Genomic DNA, 24,488 nt, shown 5'->3' on the forward strand with positions numbered 1-24,488 from the left:
AATGATAAAAATCCACCCAGTGGTTTTTTTTTAATCGTGTTAAATGTTTTCCCCTTTCTCAAATCTAGCCGATCTCAGATGCCTGTCTGTGTGACGTCACACAGACAGGCCCCTCCCACGATAGTTTGATTGACAGTAGTGTTTCAGCACAGACTGGACTGGTGTCTTACCTTAGCTCCGCCCTGAGTGAGCTGTCATCAGTCCGCCATTGTTTCACCGCCGGAGCAGATGTAGACAAGAATGACTCCTAAGCGATTGAGGTGTTCTGTTGTTGGATGTAATAATGAACATAGCAGTCGTCATTTACTCCCGACACCCGACCTACATAAATGCGTTTATGTTCGCACAAATCATTCGTGATCCAGCTTCACCTACAGAAGAAGTGAGTTTAATGTTTCATAATGAATCTTTGCAAATCGCCTTTCCTAATAATGTGCTAATTAGCAAGTTTCACGATGAATGCAGCTAAAGTAAACAGTCCCTCAGAGAGCGGCTCGGAAGAGAGGGGCGGGGTCAGCAGAGCTCATTAACATTTAAAGGAAAATGCTACAAAACGGCTTGCTCTGAAAAGAGCTGTTTTTGAAAAGGAAAATGTGTTTTTTACACTACCATTGAGAAATTTTAACCCAGCTATGTTACAGACTTTTCATTAAAACCCTAAAGAATCATATCAACTTGTGGAAAATGGGCATCGGATGACCCCTTTAAATAAAAAACACATGACCGTACATTACGTTATTAAGCGTAATGCTTGTAAACACTCATTGTGTTGTTATGTATTTTGGAGGGATGCAGTGTGTGCCATGAGTTTTTTACAGATACTATTGGCTTTTGATGTCCGTGTCTTTTGAAAGTCAGTGAGATTGACAGACAGTTGGGTTTCCTATGCAATGTGGGCCCTCTTTTCTCCTTTTGACACCATGAATCCCCTTCCCTTTGAATGTGGTGCTTTGTCATCCGGATGCAACTTAGACCCACCTTCTTTCTCTTAGCCTTAAAAGTGAGAAGAGCTCATTAACATTTAAAGGAAAATGCTACAAAACGGCTTGCTCTGAAAAGAGCTGTTTTTGAAAAGGAAAATGTGTTTTTTACACTACCATTGAGAAATTTTAACCCAGCTATGTTACAGACTTTTCATTAAAACCCTAAAGAATCATATCAACTTGTGGAAAATGGGCATCGGATGACCCCTTTAAATATCTACTTTGATTCAAGTCATATTAAGCATCTACACTAAGGGTGAACAATACGACCAAAATCTTACTACATTATGGTACATTTATACTGTGATTACGGTGTGTGTGTCTATATATATATTATAGTTGAGAGAAAAGGCAAAAAAGGTTTATTAAATATATATAATTACATTTTCATTCTGCTCTATCTTTAAAATATTTTTTATTCAAAAACAATTTTAAATAAATATTATATATTACATTACAAATTCATTACATATATTTATTCATATATTTACATGAATAATAAGATCTTAATAGTAAGACCAGCTTTATATTCATTATTAAAATAAATGATAAATCTAAAATAAGAATTGCTTTAATAACAGCTTTTCATTAATTGAGTTCCAAACAAAAGACTCCTAACAGAAAATCTAGCCCTATATTGCCAACTCTAGAATCCCATACAGCCAAAAACAGTTCTTGATGAGAAGAGAGATCTTGGCTGAAGTTGAATTTGCTTACTGTTGTGTTTGGGTTTAAACAGCCAGCTGGAGGGCGCTCTGTCGCAGTGGACAAGTTACCAGGAGGACGTGCGTCAGTTTGTGAGCTGGATGGAGACTGTGGAAGAGACTTTAAACTCTGCAGACAAACAGTGCTCTGAGATGAGAGACAAAACCGCCAACCTGGGCAAAGCCAAAGTATGGTGTTACTGTCAATGCTTTGAGTCTCCGAGTAATTGCATTCTAGTTGTTGTCAGTCCTGACATACTATGCAAACATTCTCATTTCAGTTGTTCCTAGAGGATGTTTTAAGTCACAGCAGCGTTTTGGATGTCATATCCATGAAGGGATCCAACATGGCCGAGCACTATGTCACCCAGCTAGAGATTCAGGACTTGCAAGAGCGTTACAATATTGTCAAAGATAAAGCCCAGGTATAATGCAGCGCTCTCATTGGTCACCTTATAGAATATGCTGAATATTTGTGTTAATGGACTCTGCCATATTTTTCTGCCAAAGTGTGCAGTTGCCAAAGCGGAGGAGCTGGTGTCGGCCCATCAGGAGTACCAGCGCGCCCTGCATGAGTTTAAAGACTGGCTGGAGCAGCAGCAGGAGAGACTGAGCTGCTACACACTGCTGGAGGGAGACGTCGAGACTCTAGAGGACACTCTACGCAAACTACAGGTCAGAAGACGTCTTCACGTACCTATTGTGACACATTATTTGTTCATTTTATCTCTCTTGACTTTATAACATCTTGCAGGATATTTTTACGAATGCTTTTTATATTTAGTTATGTTATATTTAGAAAAAAGAATTTGGCGAATGATTTAAATACATCATAAACAAATATAAAATGCTTAAGATAAGTAGAACGTGTATATTCAAATATATTATCAAAAATATATGAATCAACTTTCTGACTGTTTGAAATTACATTAAATAATGATGTATTATTATATATGTACTGTATATATAGAGAGAGAGAGATTTTTTTACACCAGTATTTACCAGTAAATATTACTAATGCACTGATATAGTCTATTTAAATTTTGGTTCATTCGAATAGCTAATTATTTATATGTAATTATTATAATGTCTGACATTATAAATGATATTATTTAATGATTTTTCTAATGAATTGCTTTTAAATAACATGCTCATAATAAATATGTAAATATATGAATATTTATATAGAATATGTATCAAAACATTATAATATATGCTAGAAAGATGCATAATTGTTTAATATTTTTGTGACCAGACAGAAGAAGAGAATACTGTTTTTTTAATTAAGTTAGATTGTTTTAATGTATAAAAATAATAATAATAACTATTATTATTTATTAAATAATGAATTGTTATTAATAATATATTTAAATTATATTTAAATAATTACATTTAAGACATCAAGTTTGCTCGGGGCCCCTGGTTTAGAGTCACTTATTTAAAGAAATGCCAAGATTGGCAAATACCGATGTAATTGCCAATATACTGTGCATCCATATTCATAATGGAAGTTTTTTTGTAATGTCTGCTGAATAGTTTGATTATTTGGGGTTTTAATATAAATATGCATTAGAGAAATTACTCTGTTATCTGTCTCCAGGAGCTTCAGGTGCATTGCACAGAGGGTCAAGCCCTGCTCAACACACTGCTGGTGACCCGAGAGCAGGTGATTCCCTGGGGCGTCCCGCAGTTAGAGGACCGATGCCTGGAGATGGTCCAGCAGGAGTGGGGCTCGTATCAGGTCCGGCTGGGTGAGACCAGATCTCAGCTCAACAGCGCTCTGGCCAAACTCCGGCAGATAGAGCAGAAGTTCCAGCGGTTGGATAACTGGCTCAAAGGGATGGAAACTAAAGGACAATTACGCTCCGGCCGCCGCTCTGACAGAGCAACAAAAGAGGCCCAGCTACAGCTCCTGACGGTTAGTCTAGGAACCATACAGTGAAAAAACAGTGTAGGATTTACTTTGAATCCATTTTTACTGATGAAATTGCTAGTAAATTTCACAAATCTGCAGAAAGAGCAATTAACACATCCAATTAAATATGAGATTTTTTGAAGTAGAATAACTGAATTAGCATTTTCTTGTTTAACATACTCCAGCAGTCTTTGTTTTATTTGCAAAGAGAGCTGTTCCTGTAGAATATATGTATGGATGGAGTCTGATATGTTGTTGTGATATCTCTTTAGGGTTGGCATGAGGAGGTGCTGGCTTATCAGGAGGAGATAGAGGGTCTCAGTGTCCTGGCCCAACAAGTTTTAGAAGAGACGCCCATCAGCAGCAGAGTCAGCACTAGAGCTACACAAATCACGTCACGCTATCATGCCCTGCTGCTACACCTGCTGGTACACTTTAAACACACACATCTAAATCAGGACATACCGTAAACTACCATTGTATTTATATATTATATTATATTATATTATAATTGTAAAGGAGTACAATTTTCAGAATAAAAATTAATTTTTAGAATTTAGAAATATTTACTTATAAAGCACTCTTTTCTTTCTAAGATGTCTTGTCAATTTCTGGGACATTTTTAGTTAATTATGACATTAAATTATAGGATTAAAACACATATATCTATATAACACAAAGGATCATGCTGAATTTTACTATTTTAAATGTGTTTGTAGGACACCATTAAGCAACTGAAGGAGGAAGTTTCCTGCATTGAAGAATCCCAGAGTGTCTTCGGCACCTTCTCTGATTGGTTGAGCACAGCACAAAAGAACTTCAGCAGTGTGACCACCACCACCATTGATGTGGTTGATCGTGTTGCCATGGAGAAGAAGATGAAAAAACTAGAGGTAGCTTTGGTTAACTAAAGAGTTCTTTTTTTTTTGTGGAAAAAATTTATACTTTTATTCAGCAAGGACACATTAAATTAATCAAGGATGCATTAAAGTGACAGTAAAGACAGTTATAATGTTACAAAATATTTCTATTTCAAATAAATGCAGTGGACTTGTGGACTTTCTATTCATCAAAGAATACTGCAAAAAGAATACTGTATCACGGTTTCCACAAAAATATTAATCAGCACAACTGCGTTCAACATTTATAATAATAAGGAATGTTTCTTGAGCACCAAATCAGCATATTAGAATGACTTCTGAAAGTTCACGTGCCTAAGAAACTTTATATTTAACGTCTCAGGCTCTGCAAGGTGACATGGAGCTGGGTCACACCTTCCTGAAGACCATGCGTGAAAAGACGGATCGTGCCATGACTTTCCTGGAGGAACCTGAGGCAGAGCAGCTCAAGGAAGAAGTTGACACCCGACTCTCCCAGCTGGAGGCGTTGATCAGAGCTCTGCGGTCAGAGCTCACTGCCACAGAGAAATCCATACAGCTCTCCAAAGACTTCCTGGACAAATACAAGACTCAAACACAATGGCTTACAGAGACCAAATCACTGCTGGCGACTCCAGTGGAGCCAAAAGCTGAACTTTACCAAAAGAAGGCTCAGCTAGCCAAATACAAGGTGAGCAAAACACTTACGTTTTGGTGAGTATAGAAGATACATGCTCTGAATTAGTTATGAGGATGACAAATGCAACCATCTTCAGAGAGTCATGTCAAATGTTTCCTTTGTCCCCTTCTAGACAATCCAGCAGACCATCCAGTCCCATGAGTCAGCAGTCAAATCAGTTATAGAGAAGGGAGATGCACTTCTTGAAACAATCCGTGACCCGTCTATCAGCGAGAACATCAGCAAGCTGAAAGCTGACTATCAAGAATTATGCAATGATGCCAAGGTACTGTCATGCAAAAATGGTCTCGGCTTCCTAGATTCCATGCATTATTGCTCATCTAATATTGTTCTTTTGTAGGTCCACGTTCAGAGTTTGACGGAGAGCGTGAGAGAACATGAAGACTATAACAGTGAACTCCAAGAAGTAGAGAAATGGCTGTTACAGATGTCTAGCAGGCTGGTCACCTCTGATTCCATGCAAAGTGGTAGTCTAGAGACAGCCACACAACAACTAGCCAGACACAAGGTGTGTTATTATTGCTATTATAGCATCCAAATATCCCATGAACAATAGCTTTACAGTAACTTGCAATCAATAAAACTACCAAAAATCCTTGTAGCATTCACATAAACGTTTATTTTCGTAGTCTGTTCACTTTTGTAGCACCTGGCATATTGCACTGTTTGTACATCTTTATACTTTTAAATATATATGCACATATGTTTTGGGGAATTACTGACTTTTCTTACCTTCATTTTTGTCAATTCTTTTTCTATATCATTTGACGTGATTTGACCTGTTTCTTCTCAGGCAATAATGGAGGAGATAGCTGGTTTTGAGGAGCATTTGACCAGCCTGAAGGACAAAGGCGAGCGTCTCGCAAGTAGCTGCACACAGCAAGTCCAGGCAAAGATCAGTCAGCAGATCCAGGCACACCAGCAGGGAACCAGAGACAGTTATTCGGCTATTTGCAGCACAGCTCAGCGTGTGAGCACTCCTGCTAATAAAGGATCTCATTATCAGAAATATCATCGTATTATTTCCGTCTAATGGTTAACATTTGGCTCATCAGGTGTATCAGAGTCTGGACCGTGAGCTCCAGAAGCACGTCAGCCATCAGGACACACTGCAGCAGTGTCAGACGTGGCTGTCCACCGTTAAAGAGGAGATCCAGCTGCAGGCGCAGACTCCCTATGGCCTCCAAGAGGCTCTGAAACAGGTAGATGCAACAGAGCTTCAGAATGATTCTATGCTAATACAAACCAGTTTCAAAGTTGTCCAGACAACCTAAATATATTTAGTTACATTTTGACTGCTTATCCACAGGTGAAGCACTTTAGGGCTCTACAGGAGCAGGCCAGCACGTATCTGGACCTGGTTTGTTCAGTGTGTGATTTATCTGATGAGTCTGTGAGAGCCACAGCTGCCAAAATACAGGAAACCAAAACGATGGTGAGTTTGATTACACAGAATCTACTAACACTGCTATGGGATATGAAATTATACAGTTACTAATAATGTGATTGATATTGTGAATTCTTCAGATTGAGGAGAGGATGACCATTTCTCAAGAGCTGTCGGATAGCTGGAGGGAGATTAAAGAGCAAAAACAGGAACTCTCAACACTTTTCCAAGATATGGAACAGCAATTGCAAAGTCTATCCAGGAGACCAGCTGAGTTGGAGCCCAAGATTGCTCAAAACATGCTTGATCAAGCCAAAGTAAATGTCATATTTATGTTGAATTTTATATATATAATTTTCAAATAAAAAATCTTTAATATGTAATATATGTTTATACACGTACACACACACACACTCACACACACACACACATATATATATATATATATCTGAGCCATGCATGGCTGGAGCTGTGCCATCAGGCCAACAATCTGCAGGCTCAGAGAGAGGAAGATCTGCAGAGGACTAAAGAGTATCATGACTGCATCAGTGCCATGGAAGCCCTCTTTGAACGGGTGTCCAAGGAATGGGACAACCTGGCCAGGTAAAACTGTTATTCAGGATTTAGTGTAAATTTATTCATATGTCACTTTTAATTAGTGCTACAACGGAAGTGTAATTTGAGACTTCTGGGAGTTACATTATTATTTTATGATCTTGTAGAACTGATGCTGAGAGTTCATCTGATCATTTGGAGGCTCTTCGGAATACTTTTAACTTCTATAATTTGATGTACTTTGAGTCAAACAGTATATTCATTTGGAAATAATGTAGGGTTGGATTTAGTTTTTTTATTGAATTATGTAAAGTAGGCTATGATTTTATTGGTTTATATTATTTTTCACATGCCCTGGCATTGATTACATCAGCAGGAAGGCGGAAAAAGCTAAATGTTTCCATTGTGGAGATACTTATTTCATTATTACATTTTGATGATAGATTATGAAAACAGACATTTTTATTTTTAGAATAACGTGCGCCGATGAATTGTTCACATTAGGACCAGGGTGATTTATTTATAACATAAAAGAGTGTTTTTTTTTTAAATTTCTCATGTTGTCTCTTTTTATACACTTGGCTTATTCTCTGTGCTCATGTTGCCTTTAGGAATTTGGCCAGCAGCTTCAAAACAGACAAAGCACTCTGACTACAATGACAGAGCTTGTGAGTAAGCTGACAGAAGGGCAGGAGTCTCCTGAGCATACAGAGATTGGACGACTGAGCCATGCATGGCTGGAACTGTGCCATCAGGCCAACAAACTGCAGGCTCAGAGAGAGGAAGATCTGCAGAGGACTAAAGAGTATCATGACTGCATCAGTGCCATGGAAGCCCTCTTTGAACAGGTGTCCAAGGAATGGGATAACCTGGCCAGGTAAAACTGATATTCAGGATTTAGTGTAAATGTATTCATATGTCACTTTTAATTAGTGCTACAACGGAAGTGTAATTTGAGACTTCTGGGAGTTACATTATTATTTTATGATCTTGTAGAACTGATGCTGAGAGTTCATCTGATCATTTGGAGGCTCTTCGGAAGCTCTCGGTTGTTCTTAAAGAAAAGAAAAGCACACTTGAGGACCTCAAAGAGCAGAAGCAAAAAGTAATGTACCACTTAAACCTGGATGATAAAGAGTTGGTGAAGGAGCAGATTGGCCACTTTGAGCAGCGATGGGCCCATCTGGAGAGTCTCATAGAGAGGAAGATCCAAGACTCCATTGTGACCCTTGAAGACATGGGCCAAGTTGAGGCCCGTTTGAGGGAAGCTCGCGAATGGGCTGAGGAACAGAAGCCTGCCTTATCCGAAGCCATGAAGATGAGTCCTCCTCCTGAACTAGCTCAGAGTTTCCTTTTCGACCATCTAAGCATATGCAGTGAGCTGGAAGCCAAGCAGCTTCTGTTGGCTCAGGCTATGAGTGATGCAGATAGGGTTTTAGCACATCTGGGGCTTAACGAAAGGCAAAGACTGCAGCAGCTCATCTCAGAAACTCAAGCAGAGGTAGAGTCCTTGAGCGTCAAAGTTGCTCAACGAAGGAAACACCTGAGCAAAGCCTTTACAGAGAGAACCCAGTTCCTTTTGGCTGTGAATCAAGCTATCACCTGGGTCCAGCAAAATGAAAAGAAAGCACAAGCAGATGAGTACATAGCCCTTCTTCCTGATGACCTATCTAAGCAGTTGAGGACTTGTAGGAATATTCAGAGCAGCTTGAGAGCCTACCAGAGTGAGCTGACCTCCCTGTGGTCCCAAGGCAGGGATCTGATGAAAAACGCTGCCGAAGAAGAGAAATCAGAGATGCTAAACAAACTCCAAGAGCTGCAGAATATCTTTGAAGTTTCCCTACAGAAGTGTAGCCAGAGGCTACAGGAGCTGGAGAAAGTGTTGGTGACCAGGAAGTACTTCAAGGCAGATCTCGAAAAGATATGCCAGTGGTTGAAGCAAGCCGATATTGTGACCTTCCCAGAGATAAACCTCATGAATGGAGATGCAGAATTAAGTTCGCAGCTTACAAAATACCAACAAATATTGGATCAAGCCATGGAATATGAGAACCTCCTGCTAACTGTGCAAAGAACAGGTCAAGAAATACTTCCCACTCTGAATGAAGTGGACCATTGCTACTTAGATGAGAAATTGATTGCTCTTCCACAACAGTACAATAATATTTTGGGACTAGCCAAGGAGAAACAAGAGAAAATACAACAAGCCATTCTTGCCAGACAGGAATATGCCTCCTTTATTGATGTGACCCACAAAGCGCTTAAAGAACTTGAGGAACAATTCCACAACTTGGGGACGCAGTCTGTCGGCCTTAAGACTGAGGAGGTTGTCCGTCTTCAGGCTGATTATAAAGGCCTCCTGGAGGAGCTGACCAATCTTGGACAAGCCGTCAGTGAGCTTAACCAGAAGAAAGAGGGATTTCGTAGCACCGGTCAACCTTGGAGACCTGAAGAAATGACCCAACTGGTTAGCCTTTACAACGGTCTCAAAAGATTGATTGAGCAGAGGGTAGAACATCTTGATGACACTCTGGAATCTTTCGAGGACCATCAAGCCATGGCTATGCAGGTTGATTCAGAGCTGAAGGCCACCAAAGAGCAACTGGTGAAAGTCAATGCAGAGACGCAGTCAGCTGAGGAGAGATTACAAAACTATCATGCTCTGGCCGCTAGTCTTCATGGTGCCAGCTCTCACCTCACTCGACTCATGGAGCAGATGGATAACCTGGCACCCCACATGGATTCCGCCGCACACGAGGCTTCAAAGCAGCGAGGAACCTCTTGGCAAGAAGAGCTTCAGTCCTTACAGTCAGCTGTTGGGGAACTAATTGTGGAGTGTGAGAACAGGTTTGTGCAGAGTAAAGACTTTGAGACAGAAGTCAATCGGACCTTAACTTGGCTCCAGCAAATCAAAGATGAACTTGGCTCTGAGGTGGTGGTAGACGTCAAGGTTGAGAAGGTCCAGGAGGAAATCCGAAAGCAACAGATTATGCAAGAGGAAGTTCAGTCAAGGCTTAGGATAGTGGCAGCTCTAAGCACCAGAGAGAAGCAGAAGTACACTAGTGCCAATGAGCTCGTTCCCCCTCATGTGGACTCAAGTCTACAAGAAATGGCCAAGCTGGAGGCTGATGTTCAACGTGCCCTCAGCTCCAAACAGGCAAGTTCTAATCCAAACTATCAATAGAACCAAGACTACTAGTTAAAGCACAAAATCCTGCATAACTTTTCAACATAACCCCCCAACATGGGATGCATTGAGCCTAACAAGCTTCTTAACTACCCAAGCCAGCAAGATTTAGTTAACCAATGGTTCCCCTTAGCTAACTCACTAACGAATCCAATTGTTTCTCCTGTAGATAACGCTAGAGCAAGCTCTCGCCTTGTGCCAGAAGTATCACTCCAGAATGCAAACAGCTTGTGAGTGGCTGGAGGACGCTGTGGGCTTCTTGCAGCAGGCCAGCCTTGGGGTGGATGTGGAGAACTACGAGGAGTGTCTGAGGCAACAGGAAGACATCATGGCCACTGAACAGGAGTTCCTGGGTGTTCTTGAGGAGCTGGATTCATTGTCACCTCAACTTGAAAACCTGGTCAACCCTACAGCCAAGGATCAGCTTCGACTTAGTGTGGAGTCTGCACAGCAGAGAGGTGTGGAGGTCAGAGACCAGCTTCAGTGCCACCAAGACATCTTAAACAGGTACAGTTTAGTACAGAACACAATTTTCCAGAACTCTTTAGCTCTAGCTTAGATCTATTAAGGGTAAATTTACCCAAGTTTTATGCTAATAAAGACCAATGTTGTAGTTGGATGTAGGTCTGAATTATAATCACAGTAATAATGTGACCTTTTTCAGCTGTGTTACCCAGTGGAATTCATATCAGGAGGCCAGACAGACAGTCATTGAGCTGATGAATGAGGCAGAGAAGAAGCTAACAGAGTTTTCCACAGCCAAGGCTGCAACAAGCCAGGAAGCTGAAGAGAAACTCCGTAGTCATAAGGTAAGCCAAGTGTGCAGAATTGACTCTCTTTCTTGAGTAGATAAACTTATTCAACTGTCTACATGATGATAAACCGATCAAAATGTCTTCATCTTTGGCCTTCAGTCGTTGGTATCCATGGTAAACAGTTTCCAAGAAAAGCTGACTGGTCTGGAAGAGCAAGCCTCCCAGTTAGAGCTGGTTGGAAGTGATGCCAGTAAAGCCACCATAAGTCGATCCATGACCACGGTGTGGCAGCGCTGGACCAGGTTGCGCAGTGTAGCACGAGGCCAAGAAAGGGTGCTGGAGGATACAGCCCACGAATGGAGAACTTTCAGAGAAAAGGTACAGTTTCACTGTCGATACTTGTGGCCAAATATTCCGGGAGTCCTCGTTTAATGTTATTATGATGTTCTGCCCCTACTCAAATTAAGGAAATGAAATGCTATAACTTTTAAATGGTTTGAAATGGTATATTGATTATATATCAAATTTAGTGGTACATTATAAGAGTTTCACTTATGTTGCTCAGATGATGAAGGTAAGAGCTGTAACAGAAGAACTGAAGGGCCGTGTTCCTGATTGTACTGCTGAGAAAGCCTCCAAAGCCACACTGCAATCACATCTGGACCAGTACGAGCTGGTTGGTCAGGACCTGGAGAGGGAGCTGTCTTCTCTAACCCTCTTACGACAGTACGCTCTCAGCCTGCTACATGGTGTGGAGGTGTCTGTGCCAACTCCTGATCATGAGCAACTGCCAAGTCTGAAGGAGATCAAAGCTGTGCAAGATCAGCTTGAAAGGTATATAACCTTTCTCCAATCCAATACAAACCAATAATAATGAAATCCACCAAACAATACAGTAACTCAATGTATCTGCAGCTAGTGCAAATAGTAAAGACTGAATACTAACCAGTTTAATGTCAGTGTAGTTTTGCTTCCCGTATTGGTCTAATCAGACTGTGATGCCTCATACCAAATATTGACTGAATGCTAATCTGTTTATGCTGTGTCTCTTGTAGTCTTCTGCAGAAGGCCAGGACAGGAAAGACTCGGGTTCAGCAGGAACTGTCGGACAGGGAAGGTGTGGAGAGAGGGCTGAGTCTTGTCAAGAGCTGGATCCAGGACTCCAGGGAGCTTTTGCTGAACCCCACGTCTGATCTGGACATTCTGACACAAGAACTGGAGGTGAAAAGAATATGTGAAATTCTGTAGCCAACAATATTTGTTAAAACTTCAGTATGCTTCACTGTTGTCATTATATTGCATGTAAGTTAGGTGAGTTAAAATGAAGTTGAACACATGGCATGCAGTATTTCTGCCTAGTGCAGTATTTCTTGTATACTACACATTTAGCAAATATAGTGTGTCATCCTGGCATTGCATACATATAGAAGATTTGCATGTTGTGCACAATGTACATACTATAATAGCATCATATAAATAGAACGTTTGTATAATTTTGATTGTCTTAATTATATTGTATCATTGTGAAGGTGATGCATGGAGAGCTGATCACTCATCGCCAGAATGTGGATAAGCTTGCAGAACAGCAGCAAAGTAAATACCTGGACCTGTACACTATTTTACCGTCTGAGATCTCAATGCAACTGGCTGAAGTGTCCCTGGCACTGGGATCCATTGAGGACCAGGTACATAATTACCCTTTTCATTTTTTCATTTTGGATCAATATGCAGTTTCTCATTAATTCGTAGGAGACATATTTTCAACAACATTAGCATATTTAATAAAGCCTTATGCAAGATATAAAACATGAATCATATCTTTAGGTTCAAGCCAAGGAGAGAGACATCCAGAAGACCAGAGTTATCAAAGAGGAGTTCAACTCCAGAATTCATGACGTGTCCGAAAAATTGAAGACTGTCTCAACCTCTCTAAAGGAAAAGGCCACTGATATTGATCAGGCCAAAGATGAGGCCAGAGTATGTGTTGCATCCCAATAATAGTAAAATTGATAATATTTCTATTTTTTTTAATAAACAAATTTCCCTCATTTGAATGAGCATAAAGTACTTTGACTGTATTCCTAGCGTCTCTGTGATGAACTTGACGGCTGTGGACGAAATCTCGCTGAGCTAGAAGCAGCAGTGCAGGACTTTGGTCGCCGTAACCCTCTGATAGCCAGACAGCTGGCTGATGCAATTGCCAAATTACGAGAGATCCATCATCACACTCTTCGACTGGCTGAATATAATACAACATGGCTGAAGAAGGTAAGAAGATATATTATAGTATGTTTAAATAGAGAAAATAAACATTCAGCTAATAGAAAAAAAGATACAATCTCAGCCTATTTCCTTCAGGCTATTTGCTTGGTTTGACCTTTTGATTAGAGCTTTTCATGTATTGCATGTGATGTGGTGTGTCTTTTTCGCTCAAGGCTGATGCACATCTAGATGAGTACAATGAGATGTTTGAGTTCATAGTGAAGTGGACAGACAGAGCCAGGAGCCTGGTGAAGGCCAACATCATCTGGAACTCCTCCTCGCACCTGCAAGAGCAGATCAGGATGTATCAGGTGAACATGTATCAATATGTATCATTGGCTGCATATGCAGCATGAACCAATCAGCTTGTGCCAAGTCGTTTAACTCTCTGAATATCATCAGTTACATTAACAACCCGTCAGCCTGCGCCATCTAGAGTTTCATGACTGAACTATATATTTATTTTTGTGAAATAACCTACCTGTGTTTTTGACCTTGCAGTCTGTTCTGCGTGAGTCGCGTGAGCTCCATGGTGACCTGGAGGCCATGCATGAGAAGGTGGAAATACTGTCTGAGACGCTGCAGGTGGAGGCAATGGGACAGCAGGTGTCAGAACTGAGCCGCCACACTGAGGAGCTGGAGCTGAGCATTAGATCACGACTGCATAGTCTACAAGACGCAGAAAAGGTTTGACATTTTTTAAAATGTTTTATTCTGTTAACTATGCTATTCTAAGTCAATTTTTGCCATGAAGATAGCCTTAGATGCTGACATGGCAATAAAAATGATAAACTAACTAACAAACTGGTAAGTACACTGAAGACTTTTTCTCTAGCTCAGCGTGACTGCATTTGTATTTTGTTTCAGGATATGGAGAGGTTTGAGAGTGAAGTGAAGGCCCTGCATGTGTCACTGGAGCAGGTTCAAGCCACTCTCACATCTCCTGAACTGGCCCGACTGAGTCTGAAAGAACAACTGACTCAAAGACAGGTGCATTTATCTGTCTTGATCCTCAAGAAGCATTTATTTTCCTCTTTAAGACACCCTCTAAAATGTTATATATAATACCCATAATTCCAAGCGTAACATACTTGACTACATGTTAGATGTTAGAAACCAGGAAACTTTAAGGAATAGTTCACCCAGGTCATGCAAGATGTAGATGAGTTTGCTTCTTCATTGGAAACAGGTTTGGGGAAATTTAGCATTACATCACTTGCTCATCAAAGGATCTTCTGCAGTCAGACTTTAATTGATGGACTCGAGTTGTGTGGATTATTGTGATGTTTTTATCAGCTGTTTAGACTCTCATTCTGACGGCACCCATTCACTGCAGAGGATCCATTGGTGAGCAAGTGATGTAATGCTACACTTTTGGATGGCCTGAGCATAAGAACATTTTCAGCAAAGTTTCATTTTTGGGTGAACTTTTCCTTTCAAGTATGCATAAAGTAAACATAATTTGAAGTATACTCTTCTAGGTAAATAAGTCTTTGGCTGTAGTGTAACTGGTTAAATATCTGGACTGGTAACAGAAAGGTTCTTCTGATTAATTATTGAGTGTTTTTGCTACATACATATTTTAGTTTGGAAGTGAAGCAGTTTTGTTCTTATAATAGAACACCATTTTAAAAAAGTAATCTTTTTTTCAGCGTTTGCTGGTGGACATGGAGAGCTTCAAGCAGCAGGTAGATGCCGTACAGGAGTGTCAGAGCGCTTTAAGAGTCCCTGAGGAAGTGGTGACCAGTCTGTCCATCTGCCGCACTGCTCTGAATCTGCAGCAAGAGGCCAGTCAACTCCAGCACACTGCCATCCAGCAATGCAACATCCTGCAGGTAGGGAGAGCAGTTGTGGCACCAGATGGGAATAAAAACACCTGCTTACCAGCCACCAAACACGCCTGAATTTTCATGGATCATGTGTTGAGAGCTTATAGCTTATTAGGCACAAATGCTGTGTTTGTTTTATGATCTGTCAGAAAGGATTATAAATTAGAGATGTATTTAGAGGAAGTAAATAATGATAATGAACATTTTCGTGGGGTCTACATGATGAAACACCTTTGTAAAGGAACTATATAATGTCTCAATTTGTATTTAAATATGTCAAAGATATCTGAAAGAGGTTGGTTAAGGGGTGTAGTAATTATTATTAATCTAATTTAAGTAATGATATTAAATATAAAAAATGTATGTATTTGTGTGATGTCTGTTTAGGAGGCAGTGGTGCAATATGACCAGTATGAACAGGAAGTCAGAAACCTGCAGGCCATGATTGAAGATGCTCACCGGGTCATTCAGGACCAACCTGTGAACACCAGCAACATCCAAGAGCTGCAGGCACAAATTAACCATCATGAGGTGCAATGTTATTTTTTTTATTTATTTACTATTATAGTATTTATTCATATTTTTCAGTTTTCATTTTAATTTTAAAGTTTTTATTTTAAATTTAATTTTAAAATAATTTTGTTATATGCTATGGAGCCCCGCACATGGCATGCAGGAAAAAAATAGTAGGCTAAATCGTGTGCACAATTTACTATTTCGTTCCCTCGATTTATAAATTGTGCGCACAATTTACTAATTCGTTCCCTCGATTTGCTAAATCGTGCACACGATTTATAAATAGAGAAAAAGCAATTAGTAAATTGTGTGCACGATTTAGCAAATCGAGGGAATGATTTAGCAAATCGATGGAACGAATTAGCAAATTGAGGGAACGAATTAGCAAATCGAGGGAACGAATTAGCAAATCGAGGGAAAGAAATAGCAAATCGAGGGAACGAATTAGCAAATCGAGGGAATGATTTAGCAAATCGATGGAACGAATTAGCAAATTGAGGGAACGAATTAGCAAATCGAGGGAACGAATTAGCAAATCGAGGGAACGAATTAACAAATCGAGGGAACGAAATAGCAAATCGAGGGAACGAATTAACAAATCGAGGGAACGAAATAGCAAATCGAGGGAACGACTTAGCAAATCGAGGGAATGAATTAGCAAATTGAGGGAATGATTTAGCAAATTGAGGGAATGATTTAGCAAATCGAGGGAACGAATTAGCAAATCGATGGAACGAATTAGCAAATCGAGGGAATGAATTAGCAAATTGAGGGAATGATTTAGCAAATCGATGGAACGAATTAGCAAATCGAGGGAACGAATTAGCAAATCGAGGGAACGAATGAGCAAATCGAGGGAAAGAAATAGTAATCGTGTGTACGTTTTAGTACATTGAGGGAACGAAATAGTAATCGTGTGTACGGTTTAGTACATCGATTGAACGAATTAGTAAATCGTGCGCATGATTTTAATTTTTTTTCTTGCATGTCATGTGCGGGGCTCCGTAATATGTTTTTGTCATTTTTTATTTATTTTTTCATATTTCTATATAGTTTTTTATTTATTGATATTATATTTTATATTTATATGTTATTTTAGTTCAGCTTTATTTCAGTTATTTTCATTTATTTTTAACATTTTAAAAATGTTAATAAAATAATTAAAAACAAATGAAATATTTATTTAAAGAGTTTTAGGTAAAAAATTCCAACTTTGATGAAGTGAGATGGATATTTAGATCAGAGATGCCACACTGTCTGCTAATCTTGTTTTTGTGTTTTAACATCTACTGTTTGTGTTTAGCCAGACTGATCTTTCCTGTTTCTTGCATTAACCTAAAGGGCAACTAAATAATATCTTCTGTATTCTGTTTATTTTTATCTAAACAGGAACTGGCCCAGAAAATCAAGGGCTACCAGGAGCAAATTGCATCCCTGAACTCCAAGTGTAAGATGCTGACGGTGAAAGCTAAACACGCCACCACGCTCCTGTCAGTGAGTGATGCAGAGGGTTTAACCGAGAGTCTGGAGGAACTGGACGGTGATGCTATTAAAAGAAAGACCCAATCACAAGTCTCCGTATGTATCATTACCCTGAACGCAGGCATGACATTGTAATTGTGGGGAAAGGAAACAGACTGGAGTGTTAAATGTTTAAAAAGCAATTGCTCTTTGTTCATAAATTCTAAGTAACCGTGTGCACTACAAAACATGATTTGTAATCATGTTTTTAATTGGCTAATCTAAATTTTTGTCTTGTATTAAAAATAGATAATCATCCTTAAATCAAGATCAATTTTCTCAACAAGCAAATGACGTAAGATATTAGGATTGTTACCCTTGAAAAGGGTTTTCAGGTTAATCCAAATTTAGTTTTAAATATTTAAATTATTGATTCATGAAATCAAAACAAAAGTACTAATTAAGTGAATGATACAGAATAAGAAGTTGACTTGCAATGTTGATTAAAAACTGACTCTTACCTGAATTGCCTTTTTTACTTTTCTCTCTGTGATCTTTGCATGTCATAATCAATTAACTTTACAGCTCTGTGAACTGACTGACTAATATCTTCTGCTCTGTGACTCTCTCTCTTGTGATGCTGTCAGATGTCGGCTGGTCGCTGTCAGTCTCTCCTGTCTCCTGTGACAGAGGAGTCTGGCGAGGAGGGCACCAGCAGGGAGGTCTGCTCTCCTGCTTTCTGTCGATCTCCCTCTCCTATCACTAACACAGAAGCAGCCATTAGCAAGGTATTAACAGAAGAAAAAAAAATGTTTGTTTCTTGATCTGATTTCTAGCAGACCTGTACTGCCTTTTTGCAATTCCCAGTTTCACCTTAATTTTATTCAAAAAAAAAAAAAAGGTTTGGAATAGAAACCTAACATACAATCTTATACGTAGTTTATACTGTATACTGCATACTAGTTGTGAAAATTGTAATGCAATAATGTTTTGAATAGCAATGCACTACATCGTCATTTGTTGTGTAAAAAATGTCTTATCTTTGTCCACCACATAATTACATATCCAAAAACAGAATCAAATTGCATCATTTTAAATATTTCTATAGAGTTTTAATTATTTTTATTTCAGTTTTAGTAAATAGCAGTGTTCTGGTTGTATAATGTGCCTTTTGGTAAATGTAGTGGGAAATGATTTCATATATGCAGAAAATTCACATACTGTGCACAATATTCATACTGCATTCCAGGGTTATTATAGTTAAGTAAAACTAAAACCATTTTTTAAAATTGTTACTTGAAATAAAATAAACATTAACTGTTTTTAACTGTTTTTTTAACTGGGTTTTTTTTTCAGTTAGTTGCCAAGGTAGCATTTCTTATTTCAATTTAATTTAACCTAATGTGCTAAAATAAATAAAACAAAAACTGAAATAAAAAATAATAAAAACTATATAGACATATCTTATGTCTATATAGTTTCTATATAGACATATAAAAAGACTAAAAATGACAAAAAAAACTGTATAATACAAACTCAGAATTATTAATAAAAACTAATAAGAGTATCTCAATGATACTAAAATAACACTGCTGCACTCCTGGTAGGTGTAGTCTGTCATTCTGAACATATAGTACACTTAATGTGAACCTGAATCAGTATATGTTAAGCCTGTGACAGACAGCAGTGCAATGACTTTGTAGTACATTAACATGATGTATTTGTTCTCTCTTATTTATCATCATCTTTTTGGACTGTCCTAAATTACAGATGTCCATGGGAAGGGCCACTCTCACCAGAGCGCCCATCCAGGAGCTGTACAATCCCGCGCTGGAGTCTGTAGCGAGCTTAGATGATCTTCAGCGCTCGTGGGAGACGCTGAAAAATGTGGTACGTATGACTTTTCTGTTCAACAGTCAGATGCACCAGGATTTAAAATCTGGTCTTTGAGTTTATTTCTGTGTTTTACAGATAAGTGAAAAGCAGAAGACGCTCTACGAGGCTCTGGAGAAGCAGCAGCGCTATCAGGGCTCTCTACAGACCATCTCGACTAAGATGGAGTCCATCGAGGCCAGATTAAACGAGCCTCCTATGCACGATCTCAGTCCTGACAGACAAATGGTCCTACACCAGGTGAGAAGATTGAAATACTATACTCTAGCTCCAGCTGTAGACTGTAAGAGATTTATAAGAATATCGATGCACAACAAAAACTTCATACTTCCGTATTCCTCCAGAATCAGACGGAGGAAATTGTCAAACTGCAGAATGATATAGATGAGCTTGAGTCCAGCTTCACAGAAGAGCTGATCTCTGATGCGGTGGACTCGGACTCTGCGGATCAGCTGGCCATGCAGTCCACACTCACTGTGCTGACCGAGAGGATGGCCACCATCCACATGAAGGCTTCTGGAAAACGCCAACTTCTTGAGGTATGCCTAGAATAATAATTAAATAATATGTCTAATTTATTTTTAGAACACCCTTCATACATAATTATTGCTCAGTATTTTGCAAACATGTTGTGAAAAAATAAAGTAAAACTTTATTTTCTGCTTTGGAAAGGTGCGACTTCAAGTGTAGTTTTGAAATGCAAACCAGGTGCCTATTAAAAAAGTTAGTATTGTTAAAAAATAAATAATATTGTAAATAATAATGAAAAATAAAAACCTTTAAAGGGGTCATATGATGCTATTTCAATTTTTCCTTTCTCTTTGGAGTGTTTCAAGCTCTTGGTGCATAAAGAAGATCTGTAAAGTTGCAAAGACTAAAGTCTCAAATCCAAAGAGATATTCTTTATAAAAGTTAAGAGTCAACCACGATAACCACGATTTTACAATATTGTAAAATATTATTACAATTTAAAAGAACTGTTTTCTATCTGAATATAATGTAAAATGTAATTTATTCTTGTGATGCAAAGCTGAATTTTCAGCATCATCACTCCAGTCTTCAGTGTCACATGATCCTTCAGAAATCATTCTAATATGCTAATATGATGCTCAAAAAACATTTTCAATTTTGAAAACATTTGTGCTGATATTCAAGATTATTTGATGAATAGAAAGTTCAAAGAAACAGCATTATGAATGTCTTCTCTTCACTGTCACTTTTGATCAATTTGGTGCATCCTTGCTGAATAAAAGCATTCATTTCTTTAAAAAAAAAAATGTTTTCTTAAATTTTTGGAAATCTTTTTTGATCTCAGTTTCTTCGTAAAGTTATGGTGTACTGACGTTTTCACTCATTTTATAGCCTGATAAAGGCTTCTGTTCTATAAAGATAACTGGTATATATATATATGCTGATGTGTGTAGGAGCGACAGAGTGAACGTGTGGAAAAGCAGCAACAGGCTCAGACTTTGCAGCGCTACCTGAACCAGGCAGACCAGCTGGACCAATGGCTACAGAGCACTCGTGGTGACATCACTTCCTGCTCTCAGGACTCAGACATGGAAGATCAACTCATAGACTGTCAGGTTAGAGCGCCCCCTACAGCAGATCACAAAATGTGCACTATATGAATTATTTACAGATTGAAGTACAAAAGAAAATGTATTATTTTGTGTTAACTCCTGAAATTTATGCCTGCTTAGTTGAGTTTTGCTTAATTCCACTGGATTCAGGAACAGGAAACTTTTTTATCCGTAAGCAGCAGTATTATTAGAAGGCCTCTGAGCGTTCAGATGAATTGATTCTGTGGCACGAGCTGTAATCAGATTATGTAAATGTCTCAGCGTAACACCGTTTACAGTTATAATGGATTTAAGGGTATTAGAGGATTCCTGTGAGAGGATTGGTGCTCACTGGAAATCTGTCCCGCCCCGTATTACATATTCATGAGGCTGGCTGCAGCATTAGTGGGGAAAGGGCGGGGCTACTTTTGCCTTCATGGGAAGGTTACAAACTGGCAGATGTCCCACTGTGAAACACCTTGACTTTTTATTACAAGCTTATGCGTAGTCTTAACATTTTCCAAGTGAATTTTGGATATCATTTTAAGTATTTTTATACATTCCCGTTATCCTAAAGAATGCATGTTTACTGGGAGAATGGCACGTGAGGGATTATGGATAATGTACGGCGCTGTAGGTGTCAGTAAGGGCCTGGGATGAGAGCGGAAGAACCATGTTTGAGCTGGCCTCGCTTCTGTTGCTCCTGCAGAACATGCTGCTGGAGATCGAGGAGAAGGTGCTGGCTCTCTCCGAGCTCTCCAGACAAAGTGAGAATCTTCTGCTGGAGGGCCAGCCGGAGAACAGGGAGGACGCGGAGCAGCTGTCCAGGAAGTTGCGTACGCTGAAAGGCAGCCTGCTAGAGCTGCAGAGGATGCTGCAGGACAAGCAGATCAACATTCAGGTGGGACTTGAACTCTGAATCAAGGCTGGAAGCTTAGACTTTTTCGGCTCTATGTCCTAGAGGTTCATTTGGATCTTTAAAAATATAATTTGCTTAAAAATTGCAGAGGTGGTACCATGTTATGGTAATAGTGTGTTAGTACTATTATACTTATATGATACTGAATAATTAACTTATGCATATACCTTATATCATATAATTACATTAGATGGTGCTCCAAGAAAAAAAATTTTTTACAATGCCCAAAAAAACATAGTACTATCATGGTACATAATAATAATAATAAACTTTATTTATGTAGACTCTTTTTAATAAAATGCATCTTTACATGGTTCACAGGTGAGAATAAAAAATATTTATGGAAATTAAGCATGAAAGCAATAAAAACAAATAAAAAACTCAATAAAACCAAATGACAATAAAATCTTAATTTAAAAATAGGAAATATTAAAAAAACTGTATTTTTGTAGAGAGTTTTTTACAGTTTTAAAAAAACTCATATACAGTTTTTCATATGTAAAGTTAATTCAGGATTTTGAAATGTAATAAAAAATAATATTTCAATGCAAACAAACTGATTATTACAAAAATGGCATTTATTAAAACAAAATATCATTTATATTGTGTGTATAATATATTATTTTTAAGAAAATTTTTTTTTTATAATATGAATCTAATTTTAGTAATGTTATTATAATAAAATATTGAAAAAACATGATATAAAATAGGTTTTATTAAAATAAAATAGATATTCTATAATAAAATAAAATATGACCAAGACATGTTTTTGTGAGAGTCTTTAAACGGTTTGTCTTTTATGTCCTGCAGGCGACTTTAATTTGGGAGGAATTGAAAGGCCCTCAAAGAGGAAATGTAATAATAATATATCTCAGTTTTTTTGTTTGTCACTCTATGTGCAGAATAATTCAGCAGCACTGGGTTCGGTCGGAATATGTCAATCTCCTGCATGGCTTCCTTTTTTCCTGCTATTATATAAAAGAATATTGCAGAATGATGACTGATGATTTGATTCATGATAGGATGATCATTTGATTTTATGATTATGATTGATGTGGTTTCGATATCCGTGACTATTAATCCACTGTTAGTACTTATATTTGCATTTTCCCTCTCCTGCAGGATTCCCTTAAGGAGCCATCAGACTCCAGTGAATCAGATTCCAGTCTCTCCCAGAGTCCAAACATGCAGGACTGGCTGGCCCAGGCCCGCTCCACACGCAGCCTACAGCACCAGGACACCCTCCAGAAACAGAAGGTAGATCACATTTTACAAGGAGAAGGTTTTTGGAATTTAAATGACAAAACAACAGATCTAGAACTATCACCATTGTGTCCTCTAGTTGGACTGAACCTGTAGTAAGTCTACTGTGATTTGCATTCAATAAGAAAGCATCTGCTAAATGAGGAATGATAATATTGTTCATTCAGGAGCTTGAAGAGCAACTTGCAGAGCAGAAGAAGCTGTTGAAATCTGTAGCGAGTCGTGGAGAGGAAATCCTCACCCAGCAGGCGTCACCCGTCAGAGCCAGGTAACATTTCTCTCACATCTCACAGGAATATCATTTTTATGATTTTTTGCGATATATATTATATAACATTATTTATGCTTTTGTACCTGCAGGTTAACTGCATTCATGTCCTGCATTAAACAGTCTGTGTAAATGCATCTAAATGCCACTTCAGATGCAGATCCTGCTAGAGCTGCAGAGGATGCTGCAGGACAAGCAGATCAACATTCAGGTGGGACTTGAACTCTGAATCAAGGCTGGAAGCTTAGACTTTTTCGACTCTATGTCCTAGAGGTTCATTTGGATCTTTAAAAATATAATTTGCTTAAAAATTGCAGAGGTGGTACCATGTTATGGTAATAGTGTGTTAGTACTATTATACTTATATGATACTGAATAATTAACTTATGCATATACCTTATATCATATAATTACATTAGATGGTGCTCCAAGAAAAAAAATTTTTTACAATGCCCAAAAAAACATAGTACTATCATGGTACATAATAATAATAATAAACTTTATTTATGTAGACTCTTTTTAATAAAATGCATCTTTACATGGTTCACAGGTGAGAATAAAAAATATTTATGGAAATTAAGCATGAAAGCAATAAAAACAAATAAAAAACTCAATAAAACCAAATGACAATAAAATCTTAATTTAAAAATAGGAAATATTAAAAAAAACTGTATTTTTATAGAGAGTTTTTTACAGTTTTAAAAAAACTCATATACAGTTTTTCATATGTAAAGTTAATTCAGGATTTTGAAATGTAATAAAAAATAATATTTCAATGCAAACAAACTGATTATTACAAAAATGGCATTTATTAAAACAAAATATCATTTATATTGTGTGTATAATATATTATTTTTAAGAAAATTTTATTTTTATAATATGAATCTAATTTTAGTAATGTTATTATAATAAAATATTGAAAAAACATGATATAAAATAGGTTTTATTAAAATAAAATAGATATTCTATAATAAAATAAAATATGACCAAGACATGTTTTTGTGAGAGTCTTTAAACGGTTTGTCTTTTATGTCCTGCAGGCGACTTTAATTTGGGAGGAATTGAAAGGCCCTCAAAGAGGAAATGTAATAATAATATATCTCAGTTTTTTTGTTTGTCACTCTATGTGCAGAATAATTCAGCAGCACTGGGTTCGGTCGGAATATGTCAATCTCCTGCATGGCTTCCTTTTTTCCTGCTATTATATAAAAGAATATTGCAGAATGATGACTGATGATTTGATTCATGATAGGATGATCATTTGATTTTATGATTATGATTGATGTGGTTTCGATATCCGTGACTATTAATCCACTGTTAGTACTTATATTTGCATTTTCCCTCTCCTGCAGGATTCCCTTAAGGAGCCATCAGACTCCAGTGAATCAGATTCCAGTCTCTCCCAGAGTCCAAACATGCAGGACTGGCTGGCCCAGGCCCGCTCCACACGC

The 24,488-nt window shown here is 38.2% G+C and overlaps 1 protein-coding gene across 1 annotated transcript in view; it reads left to right on the forward strand.

Moving 5' to 3' along the window:
* Window positions 1–24,488, forward strand: part of LOC107742758 (nesprin-1-like) — a 125,999-nt gene that overhangs the window by 72,440 nt on the left and 29,071 nt on the right. The window contains exons 59-95 of the mRNA XM_016555794.1: window positions 1,723–1,876; window positions 1,969–2,112; window positions 2,198–2,362; window positions 3,288–3,605; window positions 3,875–4,030; window positions 4,322–4,495; window positions 4,845–5,171; window positions 5,293–5,445; window positions 5,521–5,688; window positions 5,974–6,150; window positions 6,236–6,382; window positions 6,490–6,615; window positions 6,708–6,884; window positions 7,734–7,999; window positions 8,119–10,279; window positions 10,479–10,816; window positions 10,974–11,118; window positions 11,224–11,442; window positions 11,630–11,898; window positions 12,120–12,285; window positions 12,594–12,749; window positions 12,889–13,041; window positions 13,150–13,332; window positions 13,500–13,637; window positions 13,828–14,013; window positions 14,194–14,316; window positions 14,979–15,161; window positions 15,543–15,686; window positions 17,061–17,249; window positions 17,780–17,920; window positions 18,903–19,022; window positions 19,104–19,265; window positions 19,370–19,564; window positions 20,450–20,611; window positions 21,297–21,488; window positions 22,629–22,763; window positions 22,937–23,037. Of these exons, the coding sequence (XP_016411280.1) occupies window positions 1,723–1,876; window positions 1,969–2,112; window positions 2,198–2,362; window positions 3,288–3,605; window positions 3,875–4,030; window positions 4,322–4,495; window positions 4,845–5,171; window positions 5,293–5,445; window positions 5,521–5,688; window positions 5,974–6,150; window positions 6,236–6,382; window positions 6,490–6,615; window positions 6,708–6,884; window positions 7,734–7,999; window positions 8,119–10,279; window positions 10,479–10,816; window positions 10,974–11,118; window positions 11,224–11,442; window positions 11,630–11,898; window positions 12,120–12,285; window positions 12,594–12,749; window positions 12,889–13,041; window positions 13,150–13,332; window positions 13,500–13,637; window positions 13,828–14,013; window positions 14,194–14,316; window positions 14,979–15,161; window positions 15,543–15,686; window positions 17,061–17,249; window positions 17,780–17,920; window positions 18,903–19,022; window positions 19,104–19,265; window positions 19,370–19,564; window positions 20,450–20,611; window positions 21,297–21,488; window positions 22,629–22,763; window positions 22,937–23,037 (8,613 nt within the window). The remainder of the gene's footprint in view (window positions 1–1,722; window positions 1,877–1,968; window positions 2,113–2,197; window positions 2,363–3,287; window positions 3,606–3,874; window positions 4,031–4,321; window positions 4,496–4,844; window positions 5,172–5,292; window positions 5,446–5,520; window positions 5,689–5,973; window positions 6,151–6,235; window positions 6,383–6,489; window positions 6,616–6,707; window positions 6,885–7,733; window positions 8,000–8,118; window positions 10,280–10,478; window positions 10,817–10,973; window positions 11,119–11,223; window positions 11,443–11,629; window positions 11,899–12,119; window positions 12,286–12,593; window positions 12,750–12,888; window positions 13,042–13,149; window positions 13,333–13,499; window positions 13,638–13,827; window positions 14,014–14,193; window positions 14,317–14,978; window positions 15,162–15,542; window positions 15,687–17,060; window positions 17,250–17,779; window positions 17,921–18,902; window positions 19,023–19,103; window positions 19,266–19,369; window positions 19,565–20,449; window positions 20,612–21,296; window positions 21,489–22,628; window positions 22,764–22,936; window positions 23,038–24,488) is intronic.

The sequence above is a fragment of the Sinocyclocheilus rhinocerous genome, unplaced genomic scaffold, assembly GCF_001515625.1.
Source record: "Sinocyclocheilus rhinocerous isolate Xijiao unplaced genomic scaffold, SAMN03320098_v1.1 scaffold2091, whole genome shotgun sequence".
Taxonomy (NCBI): Eukaryota; Metazoa; Chordata; class Actinopteri; order Cypriniformes; family Cyprinidae; genus Sinocyclocheilus; species Sinocyclocheilus rhinocerous.